Source organism: Tripterygium wilfordii, chromosome 17, assembly GCF_013401445.1.
Source record: "Tripterygium wilfordii isolate XIE 37 chromosome 17, ASM1340144v1, whole genome shotgun sequence".
NCBI classification, from domain to species: domain Eukaryota; kingdom Viridiplantae; phylum Streptophyta; class Magnoliopsida; order Celastrales; family Celastraceae; genus Tripterygium; species Tripterygium wilfordii.
This window is the reverse complement of record NC_052248.1, coordinates 44,800-71,037: the sequence shown is the minus strand read 5'-3', so window position 1 is coordinate 71,037 and position 26,238 is coordinate 44,800. Positions and strand designations below refer to the sequence as shown.

The 26,238-nt window shown below is 38.7% G+C and overlaps 2 protein-coding genes and 1 pseudogene across 3 annotated transcripts; 2 read left to right on the top strand and 1 right to left on the bottom strand.

The window, feature by feature from the left end:
* The first annotated feature begins 8,623 nt into the window (after positions 1–8,623).
* LOC119983071 (protodermal factor 1-like) lies at positions 8,624–10,241 on the top strand. 2 transcript variants are annotated; one of them, XM_038826729.1, is made up of 3 exons: positions 8,624–8,914; positions 9,275–9,647; positions 9,757–10,241. In XM_038826729.1, exons 1-3 carry the CDS (start codon positions 8,764–8,766, stop codon positions 10,085–10,087), a joined length of 855 nt encoding a protein of 284 aa, XP_038682657.1. In that variant the 5' UTR covers positions 8,624–8,763; the 3' UTR covers positions 10,088–10,241. The 2 variants fall into 2 exon arrangements, with proteins under 2 accessions (XP_038682657.1, XP_038682656.1); XM_038826728.1 differs by having other exon boundaries at positions 8,627–8,917.
* Positions 10,242–14,557: 4,316 nt separating this feature from the next.
* Positions 14,558–18,200, top strand: LOC119982941 (annotated as a pseudogene).
* A 3,124-nt stretch (positions 18,201–21,324) lies between these two features.
* LOC119982919 (zinc finger BED domain-containing protein RICESLEEPER 1-like) lies at positions 21,325–25,326 on the bottom strand. Its single transcript, XM_038826520.1, has 2 exons — positions 25,171–25,326; positions 21,325–23,592 (listed from the first exon to the last, which is right to left on the bottom strand). The coding sequence occupies exon 2, from the start codon at positions 23,561–23,563 to the stop codon at positions 21,575–21,577; it is 1,989 nt and encodes a 662-aa protein (XP_038682448.1). The 5' UTR covers positions 23,564–23,592; positions 25,171–25,326; the 3' UTR covers positions 21,325–21,574.
* Between the last annotated feature and the right edge of the window lie 912 nt (positions 25,327–26,238).

Here is a 26,238-nt window from a genome sequence, read left to right as displayed (position 1 = left end):
CGGCGACTACAACACAATGATAAGCAAGGGTCGAATCCACAGGGACGGTGTTATGTTTAATTCAAATGTCTATTTGTATGTATATATGGACAATGCAATCAAAAGTAAAATTCAACTCAAGATTGTTTGGTTTGGTAATTAAACTAAAACAAGCAAAGAGCAAAGTGTTTTTGGTATTTTCTTAGAATTAGGATGCAACTAATGCAAATGAGATGATTTAACAAATATGAGATGAACACCAAGGCTTCGGAATCCCCCTTGGGAAATGACTTGGAATGACATAAATTCACACACATATTTGCTAATTCGGGCATAACGAATCCGTACCTAAGTCGGTTTTAGCGCACTTAAGCCAAATCTCCCTAAAATCGATTACTAGCCATCTTATTGGTCTAGGTCGGATATTCCTAAATACATTCTAGCCATCTTATTGGTCTAAACATGCATAGGAATTTATGGAGTTCTATGGAGATTAGGATTCATACAAAATTGTCACCTAATTAAAGGGAGACACATTCATAATCAAGTGTTTCAAGAAGCATAATCTACTTGACATATTATTGTCTAAGCAAATTCTCCAAACAATTTCATCCAAAAACCTAAAGTGTTGGCCAAACACCACAAGCATGAAGAAATTGCAATCAAACATAGAAACACAAGATTTATACCCAAATCAACTCATATATATGTAAATCAAGTCATAAACAAAGTCATCAAACCCAAGCCTTCATCCTAGCCTTGGCACAAGAGATTTAGTTACACATAATGAGAGAAAAACACAAAAGGAGAGATGAGAAAATCATGAATAAACCCAATTAGTTGAGTAGATCCAAGTTGAGCTGAAGAATCTCTCCTCCTAGCTCCAAGAATCGCCTTCCCCCTCTGGTTTCGCTCCCCAGAAAATCAGTTCTAGGTTCAAAAGTGTCCTGCGGCTCGGCAAGTTCGCGAATTAAAACATCCCAAAAAACTGTCTTGTGCGCCTAGGCGCGTTGTATTCACGCCTAGCCATGTTGATTAGGCAGCAAGATTTGTGGATCTGCATTCTCCACCGCCACAACAGGATTATTTATAATGGTTTTTTTTTTTCCTGACAGACGAGTAGTTCATCCATATTCCTTTCCTTTGCAAACAATCAAGTGAGTCATGGCTGTTCTTGGACAGCAAACAAAATTCTATTCGGTGTTTTAGATGTTTCAAAAGATAGGGTTGTTTCGTGTATGTGAAGTTCTCAGACGACAAAAATAATTTGAAAAATAGCAGTGACTTCCAATTGATTATTGATGCAAACGTCCACTGCATCTAGACTAGACGGTGGAAATATTATCAGAATAACTTGTGTCAAATCAAATGTCGGCATCTCTTCTTTTTTATCAGATAAACAGGGCGCATCATCATGTTAAAGCTTAAAACTTGAAAGAGCAGGGGATTAATGAGGCTTCTGACGCCGCTGCATCAACGAAAAAGTAGTTGTGATATATACATTCAAGAGCCAAAAAAAAAAATTATTTTAAAAAAATAAGAATTAGTTGAATTTCAGAGTTTGGGATTAAGAGCATGTCCAATGAACACTTGATAACACATTTTCAAGTGTTGAAAAGTGAATTTTATGAAAAATTTAGAGTGCTGGAGTTCTACAATGGAAGAAAATGAACACTTGAAAACACAATTTCTTGATAATGACACTTGAAATATAGGTTGTTGTTACAAATGACACTTGAAATATGAAGTATGTATATAGTTGACGAATAGTGAAGAGAGATGATAAAAAGAAAGAGAGAGATGATGAAAAGTAAAAAAGAGATGATAAAAAGTAAGAGAGAGAAAATAAAGAAGATGAGTATGAAGTGTTGAAAAGTATGAAGTGTTGATGAATAATGTATATTGTAAGACCCATTCACCCAATTAAATTATGCCACATACGAGAGAGTAGAAGAGAGAGAATGATTTTGAAGTGCTTGATATAGTTTTTACCACTGGAGTTGCTCTTACTGATGAACATGTGAAAACAGGGACAAACACACGATTTTTGGTGTTATTGTTTTCTTCTTCGTCTATGTGTTGGTACATATACAAGTAAGGTCATGATGGCCTACACTTGTAGACATTTCCTAGTCTAAAATGACGGTCATGATGGCCTACACATGTGGACATTTCCTAGTCTAAAATGACGGCTTAATGTGGACATTTCCTAGTCTAAAATGACGGCCATGATGGCCTACACATGTAGACATTTCCTAGTCTAAAATGACGGCCATGATGGCCTACACATGTGGACAAATCAATGTCATGACAAACATATCTTAGTCAACTTTGTGTGTCCGGATTATTCTACTTGACATCCTGAATATCTGCTCTAACATCCTTGACATCTGTTTTAACACTCCCCCTCAAGTGGGAATAAATGTTGATGATTCCCAACTTGTTAATCAAGGCCAAGAATTGTGAAATCCCTACTGATTTGGTAAAAATATCTGCCGGCTGTTTCAAAGTTGGAACATGGAAAGTTTTGATCAATCCAGCTTGAATCTTCTCTCTCACAAGGTGGCAGTCAATTTCTATGTGTTTGGTTCGCTCGTGGAACACAGGGTTTGATGCAATGTGTAGGGCTGCCTGGTTGTCACAATGCAGCCTAGCTGGTTGTGAATGTTTAATACCAAGGTCATGTAAAATATATCGTACCCAAGTTATCTCACAGCATGCTGATGCCATCGAGCGATATTCCGCTTCTGCGCTTGATCGTGAAACCGTGTGTTGTTTCTTGGTTTTCCAAGAGATTAGTGAATGTCCAAGGAAGACACAATATCCCGTAGTTGAGCGTCTTGTGTCACGACACCTTGCCCAATCTGAATCACAATAAGCATTAATCTGCATGAGACTGGTTGCCGAAAATAGAATTCCTTGTCCTGGTGCCTGCTTGATGTAACGTAACACTCGGTGAGTTGCTTCCAGATGAGGAGTACGTGGTTTGTCCATGTACTGACTAAGTATATGAACAGCATATACCAGATCCGGTCGAGTAATCGTCAAGTATATCAATCTTCCAACTAGTCTTCGGTAGGAAGTGGGATCACTGATGTACTCTCCTTCATTCTTGCTAAGTGACAAATTATGTTCCATAGGAGTATTAACTGGCTTGGCACCAAGGTAACCTGCATCTTCCAGTAACTCAAGGGCATATTTACGCTGTGAAATTGCAATCCCTTTGTTGGAGCGAGCAATTTCTATTCCTAGAAAATACTTCAATGCACCGAGATTCTTGAGTTTGAACTGTCTCATGAGATCGGTTGTGGTCTCTTCGATGTCTTGTAAGCTGCTTCCTGTGAGGATTATGTCATCAACGTAAACAAGCAAAGCAGTAAAGCTTCTACCTCGGGTTCGGATGAATAATTAGTGATCTGATTTAGATTGAGAGAAACCAGCCAATTTGAGTGCAGTAGTCAACTTAATAAACCATTGACGAGAGGCCTGCTTCAATCCGTATAAAGATTTGTGTAATTTACATACTCGAGTCTCCCCCTTTCGTCCGAATCCCGGAGGTAAAGACATGTAAACTTCTTCCTCGAGATCACCATGAAGAAAGGCGTTGTTGATATCAAGTTGGCGAAGATGCCAGTGTTGGGTGGCTGCCACAGCGAGGAGAATGCGGACTGTAACAAGTTTGGCAACTGGGGCAAAGGTCTCACGGTAGTCAAAGCCGACAACTTGATTGTACCCTTTGGCAACCAATCGGGCTTTGTAGCGTTCAACAGTACCATCAGGATTAAGTTTGATCTTGTAGACCCATTTGCATCCAATGGCTTTCTTGTGTGGGGGAAGGGATTGTAGAGACCATGTGTTGTTGTCTTGAAGGGCCCGAAGTTCTTGATCCATAGCTTGACGCCATTGAGGATCCTGAACTGCTTGGGAGAAGGTGTTTGGTGTTTTGATGGCAGAGATGGAAGTAACAAAAGCTCTGTACAAGGGAGACAACTGATTATAGGAAACAACATGAGAAAGAGAGTGATAAATACCTGCATGTCCAGCCAATGAAGAGGTTGATGTTGGTGGAGATCGAGCGGGCAATGAAGCTTCTACATGGTAGTCTTGGAGATAGCTGGGTACACGAGTTGGGCGTTGTGATCGAGTGGAAGGCAGAGACTGTAGGGAAGTAGATTCTGATGTGGTGGTGTTGGGTGGAATAGGTTCAGGTGTAGGAGAGGAATGTAGTTGTTGCTCATGAATAGGAAGTGTCGGTGGCTGGATGTTTGCATGAGAAGGATGGGGTTCTTGGTAAGTATCGGATGAAGAAGGAAATAAAGGTGAAGTAGTGGGAGGAATGGCAGCGGAAGTGGAATGAGGGAATATTTGTTCATAGAATATGACATCCCGAGAGATAAAAAACTTTCCAGTTTCTAAGTTATAGACTCGGTACCCCTTTGTCCCATATGGATATCCAAGAAATATGCAACGGATGGAACGGACATCAAATTTAGTAGGGCGATGGTGATGTGTGGAGGCAAAGCATAGGCAATCGAATACGCGCAGATGCATATAGGAGGGTGGTTTCTTGAAGAGAATTTCATATGGCGTTTTACCTTGAAGGACAGCAGTGGGTGTCCGATTGATAAGGTAAGCAGCTGTAAGAATGGAATCCCCCCAAAATGTTTTGGGAAGTTGGGCTTGAAACAAGAGTGCACGGGCAACATTTAGAAGGTGGCGATGCTTGCGCTCGGCGACTCCATTTTGTTGTGGAGTGAAAACGCAACTGGTTTGATGTAAGATTCCCTTGTTAGAAAAAAAATCTTGCATTGAAAATTCTGGGCCATTGTCACTACGGATAATTTTGATGCAAGATGAGAATTGTGTTTCAACAAAATTGATGAATGAAACAAGGAATTTCCGTGCATCTGATTTGGCATGCAAAAGGTAAACCCATGTGCAGCGAGAAAAATCGTCAACAATGGTAAGGAAATATTTGTCTCCATTGAATGTTGGAATGTGATAGCCCCCCCAAATATCAACATGGATTAACTCGAATGGTATTTTTGTAGTAATAGAACTTAAATGAAAAGGTTTACGAGTTTGTTTGGCAAGGGGACAAATAACACAATCATCAATAGAGCAAAAATCAATATTCTTGGTAGACAAGGAAATAGCATGTAGGCTTTTATTGGACAAATGACCTAAACGTTGATGCCAGAAATTGGAGGAAGTTGAGGCTGCTTTGGAGACAGAGTGACACCCAGATATCTTCGAAACGTCCAAATAGTAAAGCCCATTGTGCTCAGTTCCCATCCCAATCATCTTCCCCGATCGTTGGTCCTGAACAAAACAAGATGTATCAGAAAACGTTGCACAACATAAGGAGGTCTTAGCAAGTTTGGCTACGGAAATTAAATTCAGTTTGAATGAAGGAACACAGAGTACATTATAGAGAACGAATGTATCTGAAAGGCGGATGGTCCCGATGTGTGTTACAAGAGCAAGTGCATGGTTGGGTAGATGTACATGTTGGTTAAGGACTGGTGTCTTGGTGGTCAGAAAGGTCGGTGAACATACCATGTGATCGGTTGCCCCTGTGTCAAAAATCCATTGGGTATCTGGAGTAAAATTGTTTGCACAAACTTTGTTACCTGACATGTTGCTCATGGTGGTGGCTGCACTCACTTGACTTGCCATGTTTCCAATTTTGTTTTGATTTATGAGGGCAATGAGATCATGATATTGTTCTGCCGTGAGATTGTAAGGAGTGGATGGTGTATCAGTTCTTTCTGATTGGGAATCAACATGATGTGCCTTTGAGCGGAAATTGGAATTGACATTGGATTGGTTGTTCCTATCACCGTGATTATTGGCTCGCTTCAACTTTCGACAAATATCAACAGTGTGTCCTTTGTGACCACAGTATTCACACTTGAGGTGTGCACGACAGTCTTCAGCAGTGTGCCCTATGAGATTGCAGCGGTGGCAACGCACATTGTTGTTTTGCTTCGAGAATCTCTTTTCAGCCGAACTGAAACTATTCCTTGCAGCAAAGGCTGCTGCTTCCGGTGTCTTTCCCAAGACTTGGGATGATACAACTCGCTGTTTTTCATCCTGGTTAATGAGGGAAAACACTTTGTTGACTGGAGGTAAAGGTTCCATGAGTAAAATCTGTCCACGTGCGGCTGCGTAGACCTCATTGAGTCCCATGAGGAACTTGATGGAACGTTGTGTTTGTTGGTACTGCAGCAGTGTCTTGGCGATATCTCCACTGCAAGATGGCATAGGACATAGAGCATCTCGCTTATCCCATAAACTTTTCAATTTAGTATAGTACTCGCCAATGGTCATGTTACCTTGTAGGCAATCATGAATTTGTTGTTCAATTTGAAATAAGTATACACTGTTGGAAAGGCCAAGTCGATCCTTCAACTCATTCCAAAGATCATGCGCGTCTTCATTATACATGACGTTTTGTCCAATGTCAGGTGATATTGTGTTGAGGATCCATCCTTTGACAAGAAGGTTGCATCGAATCCATTGTTTCATCTCCACTACGGACTCTGCAGGTGGTTTAGTCACAGTCCCATCAATGAAACCATCCTTGTTCTTTGCAATGAGAGCCATGAGCATCGCATGACTCCAAAGAGAGTAGTTGTCTTGATTTAGTGTTTGATTCACTAGGACAAGACCAGGTTGATCCGAGTGATGAAGATAGAGAGGATTGCTTGGGTCGTCATACTTGTGTGATTGAACTTTGGTCATCTCAGATTTTTCTGGAGTGCCGTCGTTGTTCTTGGCCATTGGTGCTGTTGGCAGTGATGGAAGAAGATGGTTTGTTGCTGGTTTTGTTTATGTGGTGTGTTCTTGAACCTGCTCCGATACCATGTGAAAACAGGGACAAACACACGATTTTTGGTGTTATTGTTTTCTTCTTCGTCTATGTGCTGGTACATATACAAGTAAGGTCATGATGGCTTACACTTGTAGACATTTCCTAGTCTAAAATGACGGCCATGATGGCCTACACATGTGGACATTTCCTAGTCTAAAATGACGGCTTAATGTGGACATTTCCTAGTCTAAAATGACGGCCATGATGGCCTACACATGTAGACATTTCCTAGTCTAAAATGACGGCCATGAGCCTACACATGTGGACAAATCAATGTCATGACAAACATATCTTAATCAACTTTGTGTGTCCGGATTATTCTCCTTGACATCCTGAATATCTGCTCTAACATCCTTGACATCTGTTTTAACAGAACATCATGACCGAGGTAGGCTCTTGAAAAATGCGTACAATCGGACAAGGAGAGCAAAGATCAAGGAGGCCAAGGAAAGGGATCCATATCAACCTGGTTTCTTGCAAACCCAATAAATAAATCCACAAATAGATATATACATACGTTAAAAACAAATGAATGAAACCCATGAATTTTGTTCAAAAATTTGCCCTCCTTGGGATGTCTTTAAAAACAAAAGAAAAATGGTCAAAAAGAGTTTCGACAGACAGATCAAATGGCCAGGCTTTTGCTGTCTTCCTTAACTCCTCCATTTGATACCTCCGCCTACTTCCCTGTCGAGTTCATTTATGTTTTCTTTGAGATAGCATTTGCAACATTGCAGAATTAATTACGGGTCCCCTCTATCCAATGCTTGCCAGCTCTCACGTTTCTCTTTGTTTTACTTCAATTTCGTTATCATTCACCGCATGCATGGACCATTTATTATTGTGGGCAAATCAGAAACTCATTTTACATCCCCGTATTTCATTTTCTTTGTATAAGAAGAAGGTTAGAAGATTGAAAAAATTTCCAACTTTATTGTTGTCATCGGAACAAAGAGAGATTGAAACTGGAACCTCGCCCTAGTAAATAGTTTCTCCATCTCGTGAAGGACATATAAGCAGACCAGACTACCTCTGTGGTGATCAGCTGAGTCTTTCAAGCTTCGTTGACCATCATCTTCTGAGGCCAAGAAACAACAGATATGGGGCATTAGGATTTATGGTTGCGCCAGCAGGCCCAACTACATGTCAGAAATAAAGTGATCAACTATATATATAATGTTTTTCCTGACGTAACATTAAAACTTTAACCATCAATGTTTCCTGCAATCACTCCACTCCTCTACCTCACAGTGTGCATGTGCCAATGCCATGCATATTTTTCTTTTTCTTTTTTATCTAAACTAATCAATCCACTACCGTAAGAACTAAGAATGATTTTCTCATGATTTGAAAAACTTGTCCATCACAATCAAAATGTTTCAAACATTTGCTCTCAGGTCTCTTAACAATTCAAATCTGCATTAATCTTCCAAAGGTTAGACCCTCTCAAATTCTCAACATGATTTTATTATGTAGATAGGCCTTCAAAAGATAAGAGAAGAATGAATGATTTGGCACAAACTTAAACAGCTCCTAATCATGCCTAGTCATGATGGAAACAAAACTAAGAAATCTGAATAAGATGACAGACATGAGATGAGGGAAACAACTAGCTAGCGCCTAGCAGCAAGGGTACGTAGAGATTCGACAAAGTTCATGTGTAGAGTGTGCCAATCTCGACTATGGTATTATTGCTACAGTGTGGGGTAATTAATAGGATATATAAATGCTCCTGAAACATGCTAACTAACCACATACCCCTCTACCTGCTTTATTTACTTCACCTCCTCTTATATTCCCCCTCCCCCTCCCCCTGGTTCCTCCACTTGAGGCACATATATAGCTTTCTTTCCTCCTCCTCCTTATTCATTTTTTTGTTTTTGAGTCCAAACAAAAAAACAAGAGAGATGAGGAACAAGCAGGAAGGATCCGTGTTGATATGGTTTTTGGTTGTGGGGTTGCTTGCCCAGAACTTGGCTGTTCCTGTTATGTCTCGAAGCTTTGAGAATCAAAAGAACTACTACTCTCCCCCAGACCCACATTCAGGAACTCCACCAAGTGGTTTCTCTTTCTCTCTCTGTCTGTCTCTCTCTCTCTCTCACAGACACACTAAAACACACACCATTGCTTCACTGCACTTTATACAGTGAATTTGTAGCTAAAGATGGCCAACTTTTTCTTGAGTTACTTGGTTTAGCATTGTAACAGTCTTTCCATAACTGTGGGAAGTGATCAACCATTTCTCCCACCTTTAGTAGCGGTAGTCCAAACTAAATACCTCAAACTATTTTCACTCAAAAAAATGACTCACTGCGCATAACTCTCCCATCATTGTCCGCAAGTGTGGCCTAGAGAGACAACTATGCACAATCATATGCAAAAGTCAAGTGCTAACCCTTGTTTTTTGGCCTAAATCAGGTTCTCATGGCAGTTCACCACACGGAACCACTCCCTCACATGGTTCGGGATCACATGGTTCGGGTTCACATGGTTCAGGATGCAGCTCTGGGGGCACACCACCCTCCCATGGAGGATGCGATCCAACACCAACACCAGCATCTCCACCTCCTTCAAGTAGCAACTGTGGAACTCCACCTAGCGTGCCTACACCATCCAGGCCATCTCACAACCCCCCTCCTTCAGGAGGTGGCGGGAGCTACTACCCTCCCCCAACTTCAAGCGGAGGTAGTCCCCCAACCCCAGTCATCGTAAGCCCCCCAACCACTCCAAGTATCGTTCCCAGTCCACCTTTCATCCCAGATCCAAACACACCCTTCGGTGGTACATGCAAGTGAGTTGAAATTTAAAACTTTCACGTCCATCGGACCACGAAGCAAGAGATCTAACATATTGTTATTATCATGAACTGGTCTTGTTAAATACCTTCTCTGCTTGTGCAGTTACTGGAGTACTCATCCGACGGTTGTCTGGGGTCTGTTGGGATGGTGGTGCACGTTGGGAAGTGCCTTCGGAGTGCCTAGCGTTCCGGTCGTTGGCCCGAGCATGAATGTCTTGCAAGCACTTTCAAATACACGTGCAGATGGGCTTGGAGCTCTCTACAGAGAAGGGACAGCTTCACTGCTCAACTCCATGGTGAATAGCAGGTTCCCTTTCACCACTAAGCAAGTCAGGGACAACTTCATCACTGCACTTGGCTCAAACAAGGCTGCAGCAGCTCAGGCCAGGGTCTTCAAGCTGGCCAATGAAGGCCACCTCAAGCCCAGAACCTGAAAGTGGTCATCAACTTTATTTGGTCTCAGAATTTCATGAAAGCATTTTATCTGCTTGTGTGTGCTACTTAATTAGGGTTTTATGTGATTCTTCGTATCTTATTGTGATATCTCTCATGCTACATTATATATTAAATGTTTTTAAACATTATTGGCGTTAAATAAGATTTGCATGTTTCCTTAAAGTTTGAAATCTTCATGTTTCCTTAGCCGGTAAAGGAAATAGATGTCCCCTATAAAGAACCTTCAACGGGAAGGAAACGGTGGAACATCAACTGTTCCCTCTTCAAGGACTTGTCTAACTAAAATTTTAACAATTCAGAACATCTCGCTCGTCCCAAATAATCAGATCAAGTCACTGTTTGTGCAAATTAATAGCGAAATTGGCTAGTTTAGAAAAAGGACTGCTTTTAAAAACGTGTTATCATACCATTTTGAGTAATTATTACATTTAACACAGAAAAGTAAAGTACAACTATCTTCGACAATGGAACATATAATCGAACACTAATCATTTCAAATAATTCTACTTTCTCACTTCAAATATATATGATATCAAAATACCGAAAGCACCTTCTTCATATTCAGAAGTTTGTGAAAATTTTTGGGTCCTAGACACATTCGCCAGGATATTAAAGTAAAACGGCACAACCTAAAGCAAATAAAAAGCGAGGCTGATTAAGAAACAACTTCAGAAGCAGAGATAAGACACAACTATAAAAAACTGTACAGCATCACAAAAAGAAGACGAAGTAACTGCACAGAAAACCCTAAAAAAATACATGGCCTTCTATTGTGATAACCATTATTTATGACTATAGAACCTGCAACTCTATCTCCATTCTGAATTTCACTTGTAACACTCTTCAATTTACTGATCACATTTCCATCTTGGTAAACTACAATGTAAATCATATCCAATTAATTAATAGCATGTGGAGAGAATAAAAAATAACAGGGTTCGTGTGAAACATCATGTATATACTGCATATTTAAAATGCTTCAATTATTCAAATTTAGGAAGTATAGGCTAGAATTAGAGACAAACCATGTACATCGTGGGGAACGTATGCGACACATGATGAAGTCCTTGAGTAGCTTTGAATCCCCGATTAGCTCATATGAGACTCAAACCATTTAAAGATCTGGTCTGATTGCATCTTGTCATTTCTTGGTACGCAAAAGCAAGATTTAATTAGCTCCTCCTGAACATGATGGAACAAACTCGTATCCACCAAAAGATTCTTATTTTCAAGGAGAGACTCCCTCCAACGTGTTGCACATCCATCCTTCTTCATGTACCCTTTCTCATCGAAAAAGCCCTAGTGTCGGAATGGCTCAAACAACTGAGCAGAGTCCGTTCGATCCAGACCCGGGATTCTTTCGGCCAAGAAATTTGGCAACAAGGGAAATTCGATGCATTCAACTTCAGCAACATCAATCCCTCTATTCCTTAGAACTTCCCTGCATTCACTTATCTTTAGCTGCCTATACAGATCTTTGGCCATGTGACTGAAAAGGATAGGTGGATAATCCATGGTAATATCTATTTGATCGAACATCCCTTCGGCAATCATGAGTGTAATGCTACTAAACCACAAAACAGTTGCAAGCACAGACAAAGTATCCACCAAAAGAAGCTCCTAAAGCCACAAGAGGGAGCTTTTCAAGTTGTTTTTTTTTTTTGCAACCCACCATTTAATGATGTCTCTAACCAGACAATTCCTTCCCAAATGTCCAGCATCTGCAAACGTTAGATATGGTAACAACAGAAAATTTCCGAGCAAGGGTGTAACGAACTAGAAGCCTTTCCTAAGGTAAGCCAATGCACTCTGGGAAGCTAGGGGATCGATCCCTGAAGTCAACAGCTCTACCATTACATCTATGAGCAACCAACAGAAGTGCCTTAAGAGAATCAGGTATTTGCCATATCAATTTTATCCCATTCCTCAACTCTACTGGTTGGGTTAAATTGCATCGGAGAGTCGAAATTTTCCGGCTTCTCCCCCGGAATTGAGGGCAAAGAAGTAAGATTTTGTCCGTTATTGTGAAAGAAGAAAATCAAAACTACAAGGCTTAGAATCACATAAATGATAAGATCTGTGAACCTGCTGCTTTGAATTGCATGCGGCGCCTTTGATTTATTCACACGCTTCATCATTACTGTAACTGAGAAAATAACTCCTGTTAGAGGAAAAATTCTTCTCCTACTGATATTGAATTGTGTAAATAGTAAATACGGATCGATTCTTGAGTTTCTATCTGGACAAAATTCATTTTCTTTGGTTTCCCGTCAAACCAACCAGACCCAGAGGGGAAAAGGGGGCTGCAATGTACATTGCAGCATTTATTAGAAATTGTTTTAAGCTTAACCATTCATTTCATCCAATGATTAATATTAAACAAGGTAAATAACACTGAAAAAAAAAATGCTCCTTTTCTCTTTCCGCTTTATCTCTTCCCTCTTCCTTTCCATTATTTGAAATCCTTGGCTTGACATCGTCAATAACCCATTCCACTGACGAAAGACCTCAGGCACTTTCTTCCCCTGAAGTGTTGCTCTTTCTAATGTGTTTTTTTTCTTTAAATAATTTTGATATAACTGAATTCCACCGTGAGCTTTTGTGACTTCAAAGGACTTGGGCATTTCTAATACAGCTTGATAATAAGCATTATTTTTAGAGTCGTTTTGAGTTTGTCTCATATTCTCCAATGATTGTAAACATTTTCGATGATGATATTACAGGTTTAAGCCTATGGAACAGAAGGGGAGAGGGAGGAGACGGAAGGATCTGTATCTGATTTTTTTTTTAGACAAGTTTAATCTTAACCATTGGATGAAAGGAATGGTTGAGATTAAAACAATTTATAGTAAATGCTGCAATCCACATTGCAGCCCCCCTATCCCGACCCAGAGACGAATTCGTAAAATGACGTAGAACTCCTAATTTTCATAAAACCATCATTGATTCATAAAAAAAAAAAACAATTATTCATAGCTCAAGATCAAAGCTTTCAACATATTGAATTGCTTAATTTGATCCATAGGAGTAAGGACTAGTGTGGGTAGAGCTCGAAGAGTTCAGTGTATCAGAGCAGAAAGAAACGGCTACGGTGACATATAGCCGTGGCGGTTTTTAATGAGTTATTAAAGCATTCAATTATCTGATTTCCTATTTTACCTATTTAAATATTCTATATTCAAGAACAATTAGTGTACGCAAATGAGCCATTGGTTGAGTGACAATGACTTTGCATGTCCCTGACTAAGGTCATGGGTTCTAGTCTCACCTCCTCCGAATATTTATAAGGAGGTGTGTGGGCTTAGTCATGGGTTCTAGTCTCACATCTTCCGAATATTTATAAGTCTGCCCCTACGTGGGCTTGATTTGTGCCTCCTGCGTGGGGCCTGTTGACACCTGTACTTTCATAGGCTTGATCTGCTGGTGTGTCGTATATTGTATTTGTACTTGTATTCAAAAAAAAAAAAAACAATTAGTGTACCATAATATTAAAAACTATTAATTTCTTCTTATTTATTATTACAATATTATTTGATTTCAATTAAAAATTAAAGTGTTTTCGACATATATTCTAATTTATATATTAATTTAAGAAAAATAATTAAATTGAATTATAAATAAAAATTAATTTGTAAAAAATTAATTTATAATTAACTAAAATTATATATTAATTTATAATAAACTAAAAACAAATATTCCCAATAATTATATTTTAAAAACATAAATTCTTAACTGTTACATTTGAAAAGTAAAGATTCTCACCGAACATTGAAGACCTATATGATCAGGCTGAAGATGGTCTTCTTACACCTCTACTAGAACACTTACAAACTCATGGGTTTCGAGAATTTATTGATCAATACATCCGCATCCAAGATATATAGAGAAATACTTACTCAACTTCAAGTTGATCTTGTGGAGTATTTATGGAACATTCATAGCAATGTCTGGTAATGTTGTTGTTCGATATATTTATTTTCACAAATGTCATTATTTGAATGGATGTTCCATGCGTGTAAGTAAAAAATTATTTGATTTTATTCCAGCAATTTCACCCCATCTCCACCATCTAATGCAAAAATATATTGATTTGACAACACTATACTTAATGCATTCAATGGTGGAGATGAGGTGAAATTACTGGAATCATTCCAGCAAATCCCTTTCCAAATTTGACAAGGAAACAAATGAAAACAAATGCATTAAATGATATTATTTACATCCGTGTCAAATTATATATTAATAAATAATAAATTAAAATTGTTGATGCAGGTTTTTGTTCGCCTGGCATCAACGCCTCCGTGCGTCGAACCCTTGATCTCGATGATGTGGGGGAGAGACACTACCACCACACCAGCTTGATATGAAAATAACACAATAATTATTAATTGAAAAAAACACAATAACAATCAAGAAACAACAATGATATGAAAAGCACAGAAATAAATATTTCAAAAGAAGCCGGGCATATTTATAAATAGCCTCCCCCGCACTTCCCTCCTCACAGATCTCTGATCTCTCGCTCACCCTTGCGCACACTTTCTCTGTGATCTCTTTGTTCCTCCTCTTGTCTCAAATGCCTAAAACCCAACAAACCCATTAAAGCTTGGAGGAGAAGGAATAAGAAGCGCATTTGTCTCTAACAATACCAAGATCCAGGGACTGCAGCCGTACAACATCCTGTGAGTTTTTCTCTCTCAAATATGGCAAATTTCACTTCTAATATCTCCTCGTAATCATGATTTTCCGTTAAATTCTTCAAATGTTGAGGTAGATCTCGATAAAGTTGTAATCTTTAATTTAATCTAGTTACGATTTTGTGTTTTTATCACTCAACGTGGTTGCTTAATGCTTGGGATTGCGGATGCAATGAATTGGTTTTACATATTTACTTATCCGATTCCTTGCATGCCAGAGATCTGGCTTGTTTTGGCTCCAGTTTTGAAGATCTGGCGATGGGCGGAATAATTGTTTTCATTTTATTTACTTGATTTTTCTTAATATTTATTTGGAATCGAATGAATTTTTAATTGTTAGTCTCTTTGCAATTTTTAAAAGGAAGATAGTGTTAATAACAGATATCTCTGAGAAAAAAAGAATCCTTATGTGTAATCTCACTTTGTGTTGTAACGGGATTACAAGATAGAGCTTCATATTTTTGGTGGACCGTTCTTATCAGGTACTAATATGGAAGCTAATTGGATTTTAACTAATATGAAAGCAAAGATTTTTTATATATATATACTATTGTCAAATGAAGCCAATTGAACTCAAATATGTTCACTCTGATCTTTATCATGTAACTCTTGGGGAAGAAATATGTGTTCATTTTCTTGTCGTTCCTTTTTGTTTTAAACAGAAATTACCTCCATCTTTGGAGGTTTGGAATTGATTTGATATTTTGTGTCCTACTCGCTAGTGATGTTTTATTTTGGCCTTGTTCATATGAAAACTTGTTTCCCCAAGGCTATTGGAGATGCTTTGTTCAGTAGTATTTGCTTTCAAATTTTTGTCTACTGTTCAAGTGTTCAGTTTTTTTTCTTTTTCTTTTTTTTCCCCAAATCTCTACTCCCTTATCTTCAAGTTCTTGGTTAATGTGCTCTCTGGTGGAAATACAAAAGGTGTAGATGGCTGCTCCATACACACCAAAGAACATCCTCATCACAGGAGCTGCTGGCTTCATTGCATCCCATGTATGCAACCGGCTCATCCGTAACTACCCCGGCTACAAGATTGTTGTCCTCGACAAACTTGATTACTGTTCAGGCCTGAAGAATCTCAACCCCTCACAATCATCTCCCAACTTCAAGTTTATTAAGGGTGACATAGGCAGCGTTGACCTGGTCAATTTCATCCTTCTGACTGAGTCCATTGACACAATTATGCATTTTGCAGCTCAGACTCATGTTGATAACTCCTTTGGCAACAGCTTTGAGTTCACCAAGAACAATATCTATGGCACTCACATTCTCTTGGAAGCATGCAAAGTCACTGGCCAAGTCAAGAGGTTCATCCACGTGAGCACGGATGAGGTTTACGGGGAGACAGACGAGGATGCCATTGTTGGAGACCATGAGGCTTCCCAGCTGCTGCTAACAAATCCATATTCTGCCACTAAAGCTGGGGCAGAGATGCTTGTTATGGCATATGGGCGTTCCTATGGGCTGCCTGTGATAACCACCCGAGGAAACAATGTTTATGGACCCAATCAATTTCCTGAAAAGCTTATTCCAAAATTCATCCTTTTGGCAATGAAGGGAAGGCCTCTTCCAATTCATGGGGATGGTTCAAATGTATGGAGTTATCTCTATTGTGAGGATGTTGCAGAGGCATTTGAAACTGTTCTCCACAGAGGCGAAGTTGATCATGTATACAATATCGGAACGAAGAAAGAGAGGAGAGTGATTGATGTGGCCAAGGATATATGCAAACTTTTCTCCTTGAAGCCAGATACAAATATTAAGTTTGTGGAGAACAGGCCATTTAATGACCAGAGATATTTCTTGGATGATCAGAGGCTGAAGAACTTGGGATGGTTTGAACGGACTTCATGGGAGGAGGGTCTAAGGAAGACAATGGAATGGTATGTTAGCAATCCTAATTGGTGGGGAGATGTCTCTGGAGCACTGCTTCCTCATCCAAGAATGTTAATGGTTCCTGGAATTGAAAAAAAATCTGTTGGTTCTGATATAAGCAATTCTGGTTCCTCCTTTTCCAAGGATAATTTGAGCCAGAGTCGGGTGATGGTTCCAGCTTCCAAGAACAATTCTTCACCTCAAAAACCTTCTCTGAAGTTCTTAATTTATGGTAGGACGGGTTGGATAGGAGGCCTCCTCGGAAAGATTTGTTCGAAGCAAGGGATACCCTTTGCTTATGGAAAGGGGCGTTTGGAGGAACGATCCCAGCTGCTAGCAGATATCAAGACCGTTAAGCCAACTCATGTTTTCAATGCTGCTGGGGTGACTGGTAGACCTAATATAGATTGGTGTGAAAGTCACAAAACACAGACAATACGCACAAATGTTGTAGGTACATTGACCTTGGCAGATGTTTGTAGAGAGCATGGCCTCTTAATGATGAACTACGCTACTGGTTGTATTTTTGAGTATGATGCCACACATTCATTAGGGTCGGAAATTGGGTTCAAAGAGGAAGACAAACCCAACTTCGCTGGCTCTTTCTATTCTAAGACCAAAGCCATGGTAATTGATGCTAAGTAGTAATTCTCTTTTGACTTCTGTTTCCATCTAGTAACACTGCAGATTTTTTTTTTTGCTGCCATACTGTAACTTTTTAGTCTTCTGTATGCTAGGTTGAAGAGCTGTTGAAGGAATATGATAACGTGTGCATGCTCAGAGTGTGAATGCCGATATCGTCTGATCTCAGCAACCAGCGCAACTTTATCACGAAGATTGCTCGATACGATAAAGTGGTTAACATCCCAAACAGCATGACTATCTTGGATGAGCTTCTGCCCATTTCAATAGAGATGGCCAAAAGGAACTTGAAGGGTATTTGGAACTTTACGAATCCTGGGTTGTGAGTCACAATGAGATCTTGGAGATGTATAATAAGTACATTAACCACGATTTCAAGTGGACTAATTTTACTCTGGAAGAACAGGCAAAGGTTATAGTCGCCCCAAGAAGCAACAATGAAATGGATGCATCAAAGTTGGGAAAAGAGTTCCCTGATATGCTGCCAATTAAGGACTATCTGATCAAATATGTCTTTGAACCCAACAATAACAGCTATGCTGGTGGAGCGGCAGAATAAGCAATTAGAGAGATGAAGAACACAATAAGGATTTAACGCTTAACGCAAGTTTCTCTGGTCTGAAGGTTGGTAGCACTTTGGTATCATCACCATTCTTTGTTATGATTCATCTACTTTATTCCCGTCAGCTATATTATTTTATTTTGATAGATAGCACTTAGCAGCATCCTCCTGTAGGTTGTTAGTTTCCATTTTTTACATGGATGAATTTGCATGGCAGGCTAACGATCATGTATTGTTGTATTGCTATGTTTTTAAGATTATGAAACTATTGATCTCAATAAAGATTGTTTACAATATTTTTGAGTCCTATAATCCCTCTATACAGATATATCCGTCCACATCAATCCCTTGCTCCGTAGTTTATGTTGATAATAAACCAGCAATATGGATGGATCTGAGTTCTTTTTGCCATTTTCTTTGCATAGAAATTATTTTTGTAGATTTGCAAGTTGATATTAGAATATTATACTTGAAGATTCAAAAAGTATAAAATGATATATGTCATAAATCACATATATTTAAGAATGAGCACGAAGAAAGAAAACATTGAGAAGACGGTGTTTCGTGTACATGTAATGGGCTAGTTTGGTAGAGCATTTGTAAAGTAGCAGATATGTCAGTAGAAATGGTGATAACAGAAATGCTAGACAATTTTAGTAGCAGATATGCTGCTTGAATGCTGGATAGGTGTTTGGTTAAACTTTTACTGTTGACATTTGTGCTGTATAACATATTGGATAAATTACGTACAGGGGTATTATGCATTTTAGTGTAACATGCACATATAAATGTAAACAAAAAATTTATAAAATAAAGCTAAATAAAGATTATTATTTACAAATAAATTTACTCCATTTATAATAATTATCATAAACATTTTAATGTCCATAAATATTAAAGATTATTATTTAAAATATCATATATAAGAGAAAAAAAGAGAAGATAAACCCAAACAAAAAAGACCAAGGAGGAGACTCATTTCACCAACAGGTTTCGACTAAATTGTCCCATTTCATCGGGCCTTGTGGACAATCTTCTCAATGTTCTCTTCGACTTGCTTGTCTCATTTCACCAGTTGGTTCCCGAAAATCGACCCACATCCCATTGTAATTTGGTGTCATTTGCCATTTCGTGTCGGGGAGGAAGTGTAAGAAGTCGGGGTGATGCAGCGGTGGGAATAGGCGGTGGTGACTGGTTGCTCATCCAGATGGCGATGGGAGTAGGATCGGCGATGGTGACTAGTCGCTCATCCAGATGGCGGTGGGAGTAGGACCGATAGTGGTGATTGGTTGCTCAACCAGATGGCAGTGGGATAGCTTGCAGGGTATTTTTCGGAATTCCATTAATTTGGTGAGGACAATATGGGGATAAATGTTAAATGCTAGTAAAATTATCCCAAGAGGAGGGAGCATTTTGAAAAAAGAGCTTCAAAACGCTAGAGAAATTGCCTTGGAATTGATGTCCGGAAATGGTTGTTTGACATACCCAAAGCATTTATATTAAAAAGTAGTAGAAATGCTCCCCAAAAAGCTATACCAAACTGACCCAATATGTCTAAACTAAATAGATTAAATCTACAAAAAAAAAAATTGTCTATTATTAGTTTTTTTTTTTTTGAAAGCAACAAGACTAGCTAAACAAACACCTCCCTAAGAGCAAAAAGATGTTTGGTTTACTAGACTTATATACAACACACACTTGAAACAAACAATGTGGGATTTTTACTTTGGCTTTTTAAGTGGAAACCTAAACAATTTTGGAATCACACACACCGGATGAGACAGGTTTTTAGTTTTTTTGAAAGCAATAAGACTAGCTAGCCAAACACTGCCCCTAAGGGCAAAAAGATGTTTGGTTTACTAGATTTATATACAACACACACACTTGAAACAAACGATGTGGGATTTTTACCCAGGCTTTTTAATTGGAACACCTAAATAATTTTGGAATCACACACACTTAAGTGAAACACCTAAACAATTTTGGAATCACACACCGGACGAGACAAGTTTTTAGTTTTTTCAAAAGCAATAAGACTAGCTAACCAAACATTGCCCCTAAGGGCAAAAAGATGTTTGGTTTTCTAGACTTATATACAACACAAACACTTGAAACAAATGATGTAGGACTTTTACCCAGGCTTTTTAAGTGTAACATCTAAACAATTTTGGAATCACACACACCGGACGAGACAGGTTTTTAGTTTTTTTGAAAGCAATAAGACTAGTTAACCAAACACCGTCCCTAAGGGCAAAAAGATGTTTGGTTTACTAAACTTATATACAACACACACACTTGAAACAAACGATGTGGAATTTTTACCCAGGCTTTTTAAGTGGGACACCTAAACAATTTTGGAATCACACACACCGGACAAGACATGTTTTTAGTTTTTTTGAAAGCAATAAGACTAACTAACCAAACACCGCCCCTAAGGGCAAAAAGATGTTTGGTTTACTAGACTTATATATACAACACACACTTTAAACAAACGATGTGGGATTTTTACCCAAGCTTTTTAAGTGGAACTCCTAAACAATTTTGGAATCACACACACCGGACGAGACAGATTTTTAGTTTTTTTGAAAGCAATAAGACTAGCTAACCAAACACCACCCCTAAGAGCAAAAAAATATTTGGTTTACTGGACTTATATACAACACACACTTGAAACAAACGATGTGAGATTTTTACCCAAGCTTTTTAAGTGTTTTTTAAGTGTTGGAGATTGAAAGGCCACTAATATACAAATATGCAGACGGCATGGATTGGTGGGGGCACAGGCAGTAGTAGCAAATCCTTCAATATATGAAGATTTTGACAAATATTGATCAACGGGGTTTGCCATATGAATCATGTTATGTGATACAGTTTGTGTTAATAATCTTTGCAAATGTAATATGGATGTACCGTGAAGAAACTCAGAGAAGAGCTTACAAGAGCACTGTTAAGAGGCAAACGAAGACAGCATTAATCGATAATGGATTGGAGAAGGATACTGAACAGATACTACTTGTGCAGGAGAAGACGTCAAAACGACAAGACAGACCACTAACACTCACTTCACCACTCCTATTTTTGTCTCCATACAGAGTTCTTTTCACCCTTATCTTAATTCTGTTTCTTGCAGAAATGGAGGTATGATCCTGTCCAACTAGCTACGGGTCTATAGGACTTGAAGAAAGGACCCCATGCCTAGGCTGTCATCAGGCAAATATATATCAGTCACCAAACACAATTCCTCCATAGAGACCCCATATAATCTTAAATCTAACTACTAACAATCAATCTTTCACGGTCTGACAGTTTGCAGACGAAGAACCAAACTCTGGACAGTTTGCTGGAGAACCAAACTCGATTTCCAGTGACAACATTGACTCGCCAACAGCATAGAATGAATCGGACCAAAAAAAAAAAAAACAGCATAGAATGAATCAAAAAAAAAAAATCTGAATTGTCTAAATGTATACACATCAACTGGGAAAAATCAAAACTACTTACATGAATAAAAACAATTAGAGGATGGTTAAAAATAGAAACAACAGGGGGCCCTGCAATGCAACTGACTCACTACGCTGTGAATAGGGTAACGCTGGCTGGTTTGAGCAGATAAATCAACTTCCGACTTCAGTCAAGTACGGATCTCAACAATACTACCCAAATGGACAAGCAAGCAAAAAAATTGTTCAACCTTCCAGTTCGCTCCTTATCCAATCTTGTGAACACATCAAAGCTTGCACTGTAGTTGAAGACAGCGAACTCCACTCACGATCAAGCACTCTTCCTCTAGTGCTAAAAGCACATTCGAATGGAGCTTTTGACATTGGAACCCCTAAAATATTGCGTGCCATCATGGATAGAATAGGATATCTTGGAGTATGAACTTTCCACCAATTTAATATGTTAAAATCAACAACGCGAGGAAAGAGCGGTTCTTCCAAGTACTTGTCCAAATCAGACTTTGTGCCTTGACCCTTGGAAGTTTCATGGAGGTACTTATCAAATCCCATCAACCTATCCCTCGAGTCCTTTACAGAGGAAGGTAAGCCGCCAGCACTACCATTCATTTCCCAAGCTAACCCCTGGTCAAGAGAAGCTAACGGGGATCCAATGGAGTGTTCATTGTATAGTGCCTTGATGCACTCAGCAACATCATCAATGAGCTCAGCAGCGCTATTACCATGCAATTGTGTGTAGTAATACTCCAAAAGCTTCATTTTAAATCGAGGGTCCAACATGGCTGCGACTGCCAAACCCGTGCTGCATTTCCCCCAATATTCATCAAACTTGATTCTCATCTTTGTAGCCAAAGAACTCAAAAAATCATCAGCATTCTTGCACCATTCAATAAGTTGCAAGTGAAATTCACAGACCTCAGAAAAATATATATTTGCAGTCGGATACTTGCTCCTTGTGAAAACATTAGTAACTTCAACAAATTGCTTTAAGTAGCTAGTAACAGAGCGTGTTCTCTCCCATTCTAGATCAGATGGAAACATCATGAAGCCAGGATCCTGTTCTCTTAGAAGAGAGAATGCTCCCCTGTACTCTAAAGCAGTTTCAAGCATCATGTATGTTGAGTTCCATTGCAACGAATTATCAAGACATAAGCATTTTTCACTTGAGACACCAGCATGTTTGGCAATCTCATTGAACTTCGCCAGTGTTGCTTGCGAACTTTGAACACATCGTATGCTTTCGCGAATTTTTTGCGTTACTTCAAACAATGCTTCCAAAGCATCATGAACCATAAGATTAAGAACATTTGAAACACATCGTACATCAAACAATTGGCCATTGCAATAAAGGAACCTATTCAGGGACAGCCGATCTCTGATTCTGTTGACAATACCGTCGTTTGTCAAACCATTATCAAATGTCATAGAGAACAGTTTGCGGTCTATATCCCAATCCATTAAACATGTCATGACAACTTCTGCATGCGAGTCTTCCGTTTGAGAAGGATCAATCATTATGAAACTCAAAATCTTTTTTCTCAGATGCCACGTGTCATCGGTGTAGTACGCTGTCAAACACAAGTACTCGGCATTATCTAAAGCAGCCCACACATCAGCAGCAATGCTGATTTTACCAGGTAGTTTATCCAGCACTTCATAAACTTTCTGTTTCTCCTTGGCAAAGATTTCCATACAATCAGCCTCGACTCTGTTTAGTGATACGAGTTCAAATGATGGCTGCAGATTTTTCACAAATACTCTGAATCCAACATCTTCAACCATAGCCAGTGGGTAGCCATGTAAAATAATCATTCTTGCAAGATCATATCGGCTTCGCCTTTGATCCAAGTTGTTATTTGCAATGCTGAAGATGTCATCTTTCATCTGTTCATGATCAAATTTATAATTAGCTATGCTAACCACTTCATCTTTTCTCTGATCTTGATCAGGATTTATATTTGCAAGAGCTAGGCTGTTTTCCTTTTTCTTATCCCTTGCTGAAAAAAATTGAGCAATGCCATGATTAGATCTTTTCTGACACCTGATTAAATGGTTCCTCAAATGTGATGTTCCACTAGTACTCGATCCACTAAGTTTCTTTTTACAGTGCCTACAAATAGCCACACAAGTGTCGCCTTTTTTCACCCTATCAAAATCATTCCAGACAACAGATTTCAATCTGCTAGATTTGACTATGACTGCATCGGAGAAATCCATTGCAAGAGTTTTATAGTATCACCAAATATCTGCGCATCATCAATTTATCCAGTCATTGTTACAAAAGAAAACCAAGTGTAAATAATACAACTTATTTAGAGCTACAAACCACACCCACAAATAACCAAGGTAAGGACTAGTCAAAATGGAGTTCAAGAAAGAAATCCAGAGGTCGTAAGCCTTCTCCAGCATTTCACACAAGTGACAAAATGTCCACCAAATGCACTTAAAAGTTAAAACCAACCATAGAAATCGGAACAAATTCACAAAGGCATCTACAGCTTCTGTGCAACCAACGACAGACAATTAAATGACACTTAAATCCTCAAGTGTTAAAAACAGTTGACCAATTTCGTCAAAGTTTGAACATGGGTAGCACACAGAATTCATGAGTTGGCGGAGTGGACAAGCTAACTAAACTCCGCCCCAGTGATTTTCTTTTCAATGTATGAAATCATTAGAAGACCTTAAAAATAATATGAGAATCACGCCCCAAGCAAAATTAGGAATTTCTTAACTTAATTGTATATAGAACCATCTACACAATGTGCAACTAGAAACCCCAAGTAAAACATAAGCTTTTATATTAGATTCAATATATTTAACCCACCTATGTTTGTGAGACAGTGACGAAATATGAGTATAATTGCATTAGTGTAAAATCATAGAGGAACCTGAGTAATAAAAAAACCATGACCAAAAGCTATGTCAAAGAAAAGACACTTGATCCAGTTCAATGGATTGTCGCCGCTGACCAAAAATTATGTCACGAGAAAACTTCATTTCACAGGAATTCTTCGAGAAACACATGATGAATGACACTAACACTAAAAATATTTCTAAAACACGTCCCTTGATCCATTGTGCAAATGTGAGCAATTTGGCCTAGCTTCAAAAATACAAGCTTAAAGGTTCATTTCTAGTAGTCCATCCCTTGTTCTTCTTCTCGCCCACGCAAAATTAAATACAACCTGACGCATAACATTCCTCTTGCAATTTAGTGTCTACACGGTTATACTTAAATGCGTACATAATTACTGAAAGGGAAACCAATATAGAACACCGGGCACTCAATAATTTTTCACCAACCCAATTCGCAGCTAAAATGGAACAACAGTAAAACACTCAAAAAATACACAAATTAGAGAAACCACCCAAATGAACAAGACATCAAATTTAATCCGGAAGGGTATATATTTGAAACAATATGAAAATAAATCATAGTTTTGGGTTAAATAATAACGAAATTTCTGGTGTTCAGACCCAGAACGAGGTCCATCATTCCCGAACCCAGAAAAGGCCTCGTAACAAGGAAGGAACAAACTAGCAAAGTGGTACAGGCGGACCCGTTAAATTTGGGTTAAACATGATGAGCCGAGCCCCATGTTCGGCGGTTCAAAACAACCCGCCTTACAAGAACGGGTGCGAACTGATCGGGTCAAAAGAGCAAACCAGAACCCGACGGGTTTCGGATCGGAATCGCGATACATAAATAGAAGGCTGATACCTAATTAACTAAACACGAAATAGAATCCGGATTCGAAGCCTGCATCAGCATAGTTAGTAATTAGAGAGAGAAAAAAGAGGAATAGGGTAGAGGAGCTCACAGTGAGGGAGGGAGCTGAAGTTGCACCCAAGTGGAGACCGCGGGTACTTGGATTAGGGTTTGGTTACAGAGCCATCGAGATAAAAAGATATGGAAACGGGTGGGAATCTGGTAAGAGGTGCGTAAAGGAGTTTTGGAGAAACCGGGTGTGAAAGTACTATTGCACCCTTTCGGTTTCCCCAAATCCACGAAATGGGACCTTCTTAAATGCGAATATATATATAGTCATAAATAAAAGGCACGCCCTTCTCAAAAAAAATAAATAAATAAATAAAAGGCACGCATCTATAAACTATAATAGTATAATCCATTGAGCGAAATTCTTAAAATTAATTACAGAAGAAAATATTTAAATCAGGCATGCACTTGCTTATATATATGTATATTATTCGGATTATTAAACCAATTAAGTTATGTATTTGAGTTTTTTTTTTTTTCGTCTCTTGCAGGACAGAAAGAATAGCTAGAGAGTTGGTTTCGTTCGGCACAAGAGCCCGTGAATATTGGAGCACCTATGGGTTTTCTAGGAGCAGTTCTAAGTATTGTGATTCAATTATTCGGGTATTATTATGCACATATGTCATATTTTAAGTCATATATATTTATTCTCAAAATTGAATTTCCCATCTGCATACATATCTAATTTTATATATATATGTATGTATGTATATATGTTTACTATTATGCACATATGAGTTGCTTCTTTCTTTTGTTTTGCTTTTCTCATCCTCATATTAATGTGTTCATTATTTCAGTTTACACAAGTTTTAATTAACTTGGATGATATATTGTTGCTTCTTTCTCCTTTTTTTTTAAACCAGGACTGCAGTGATGCTTGTTTATCCTCTGTAAGTAAATTATATTAATTCTCTTTTTTTGAAATTTTATTTTAGAAAATAGCTATAGTGAAGCTCCATGGGATGATGGATTAATGATCGATTGAACATGCATGCACATATGCAGATGTGCATCAATAAAAGCAATTGAGACAAGGTCAGAGAGAGAGATGGTGCAGTGGGTATCATATTGGATCATATACTCATTCATAGCCTTATTCGAGCTATTATTT

Excerpts from the sequence above, each read along its gene's own strand:
- LOC119982919 (XM_038826520.1), bottom strand. The coding sequence starts at position 23,563 with ATGGATTTCTCCGATGCAGTCATAGTCAAATCTAGCAGATTGAAATCT.
- LOC119983071 (XM_038826728.1), top strand. The coding sequence starts at position 8,764 with ATGAGGAACAAGCAGGAAGGATCCGTGTTGATATGGTTTTTGGTTGTG. Across the intron at positions 8,918-9,274 it reads TTCAGGAACTCCACCAAGTG|GTTCTCATGGCAGTTCACCA; the intron begins GTTTCTCTTTCT and ends GGCCTAAATCAG. Across the intron at positions 9,648-9,756 it reads CCCTTCGGTGGTACATGCAA|TTACTGGAGTACTCATCCGA; the intron begins GTGAGTTGAAAT and ends CTGCTTGTGCAG.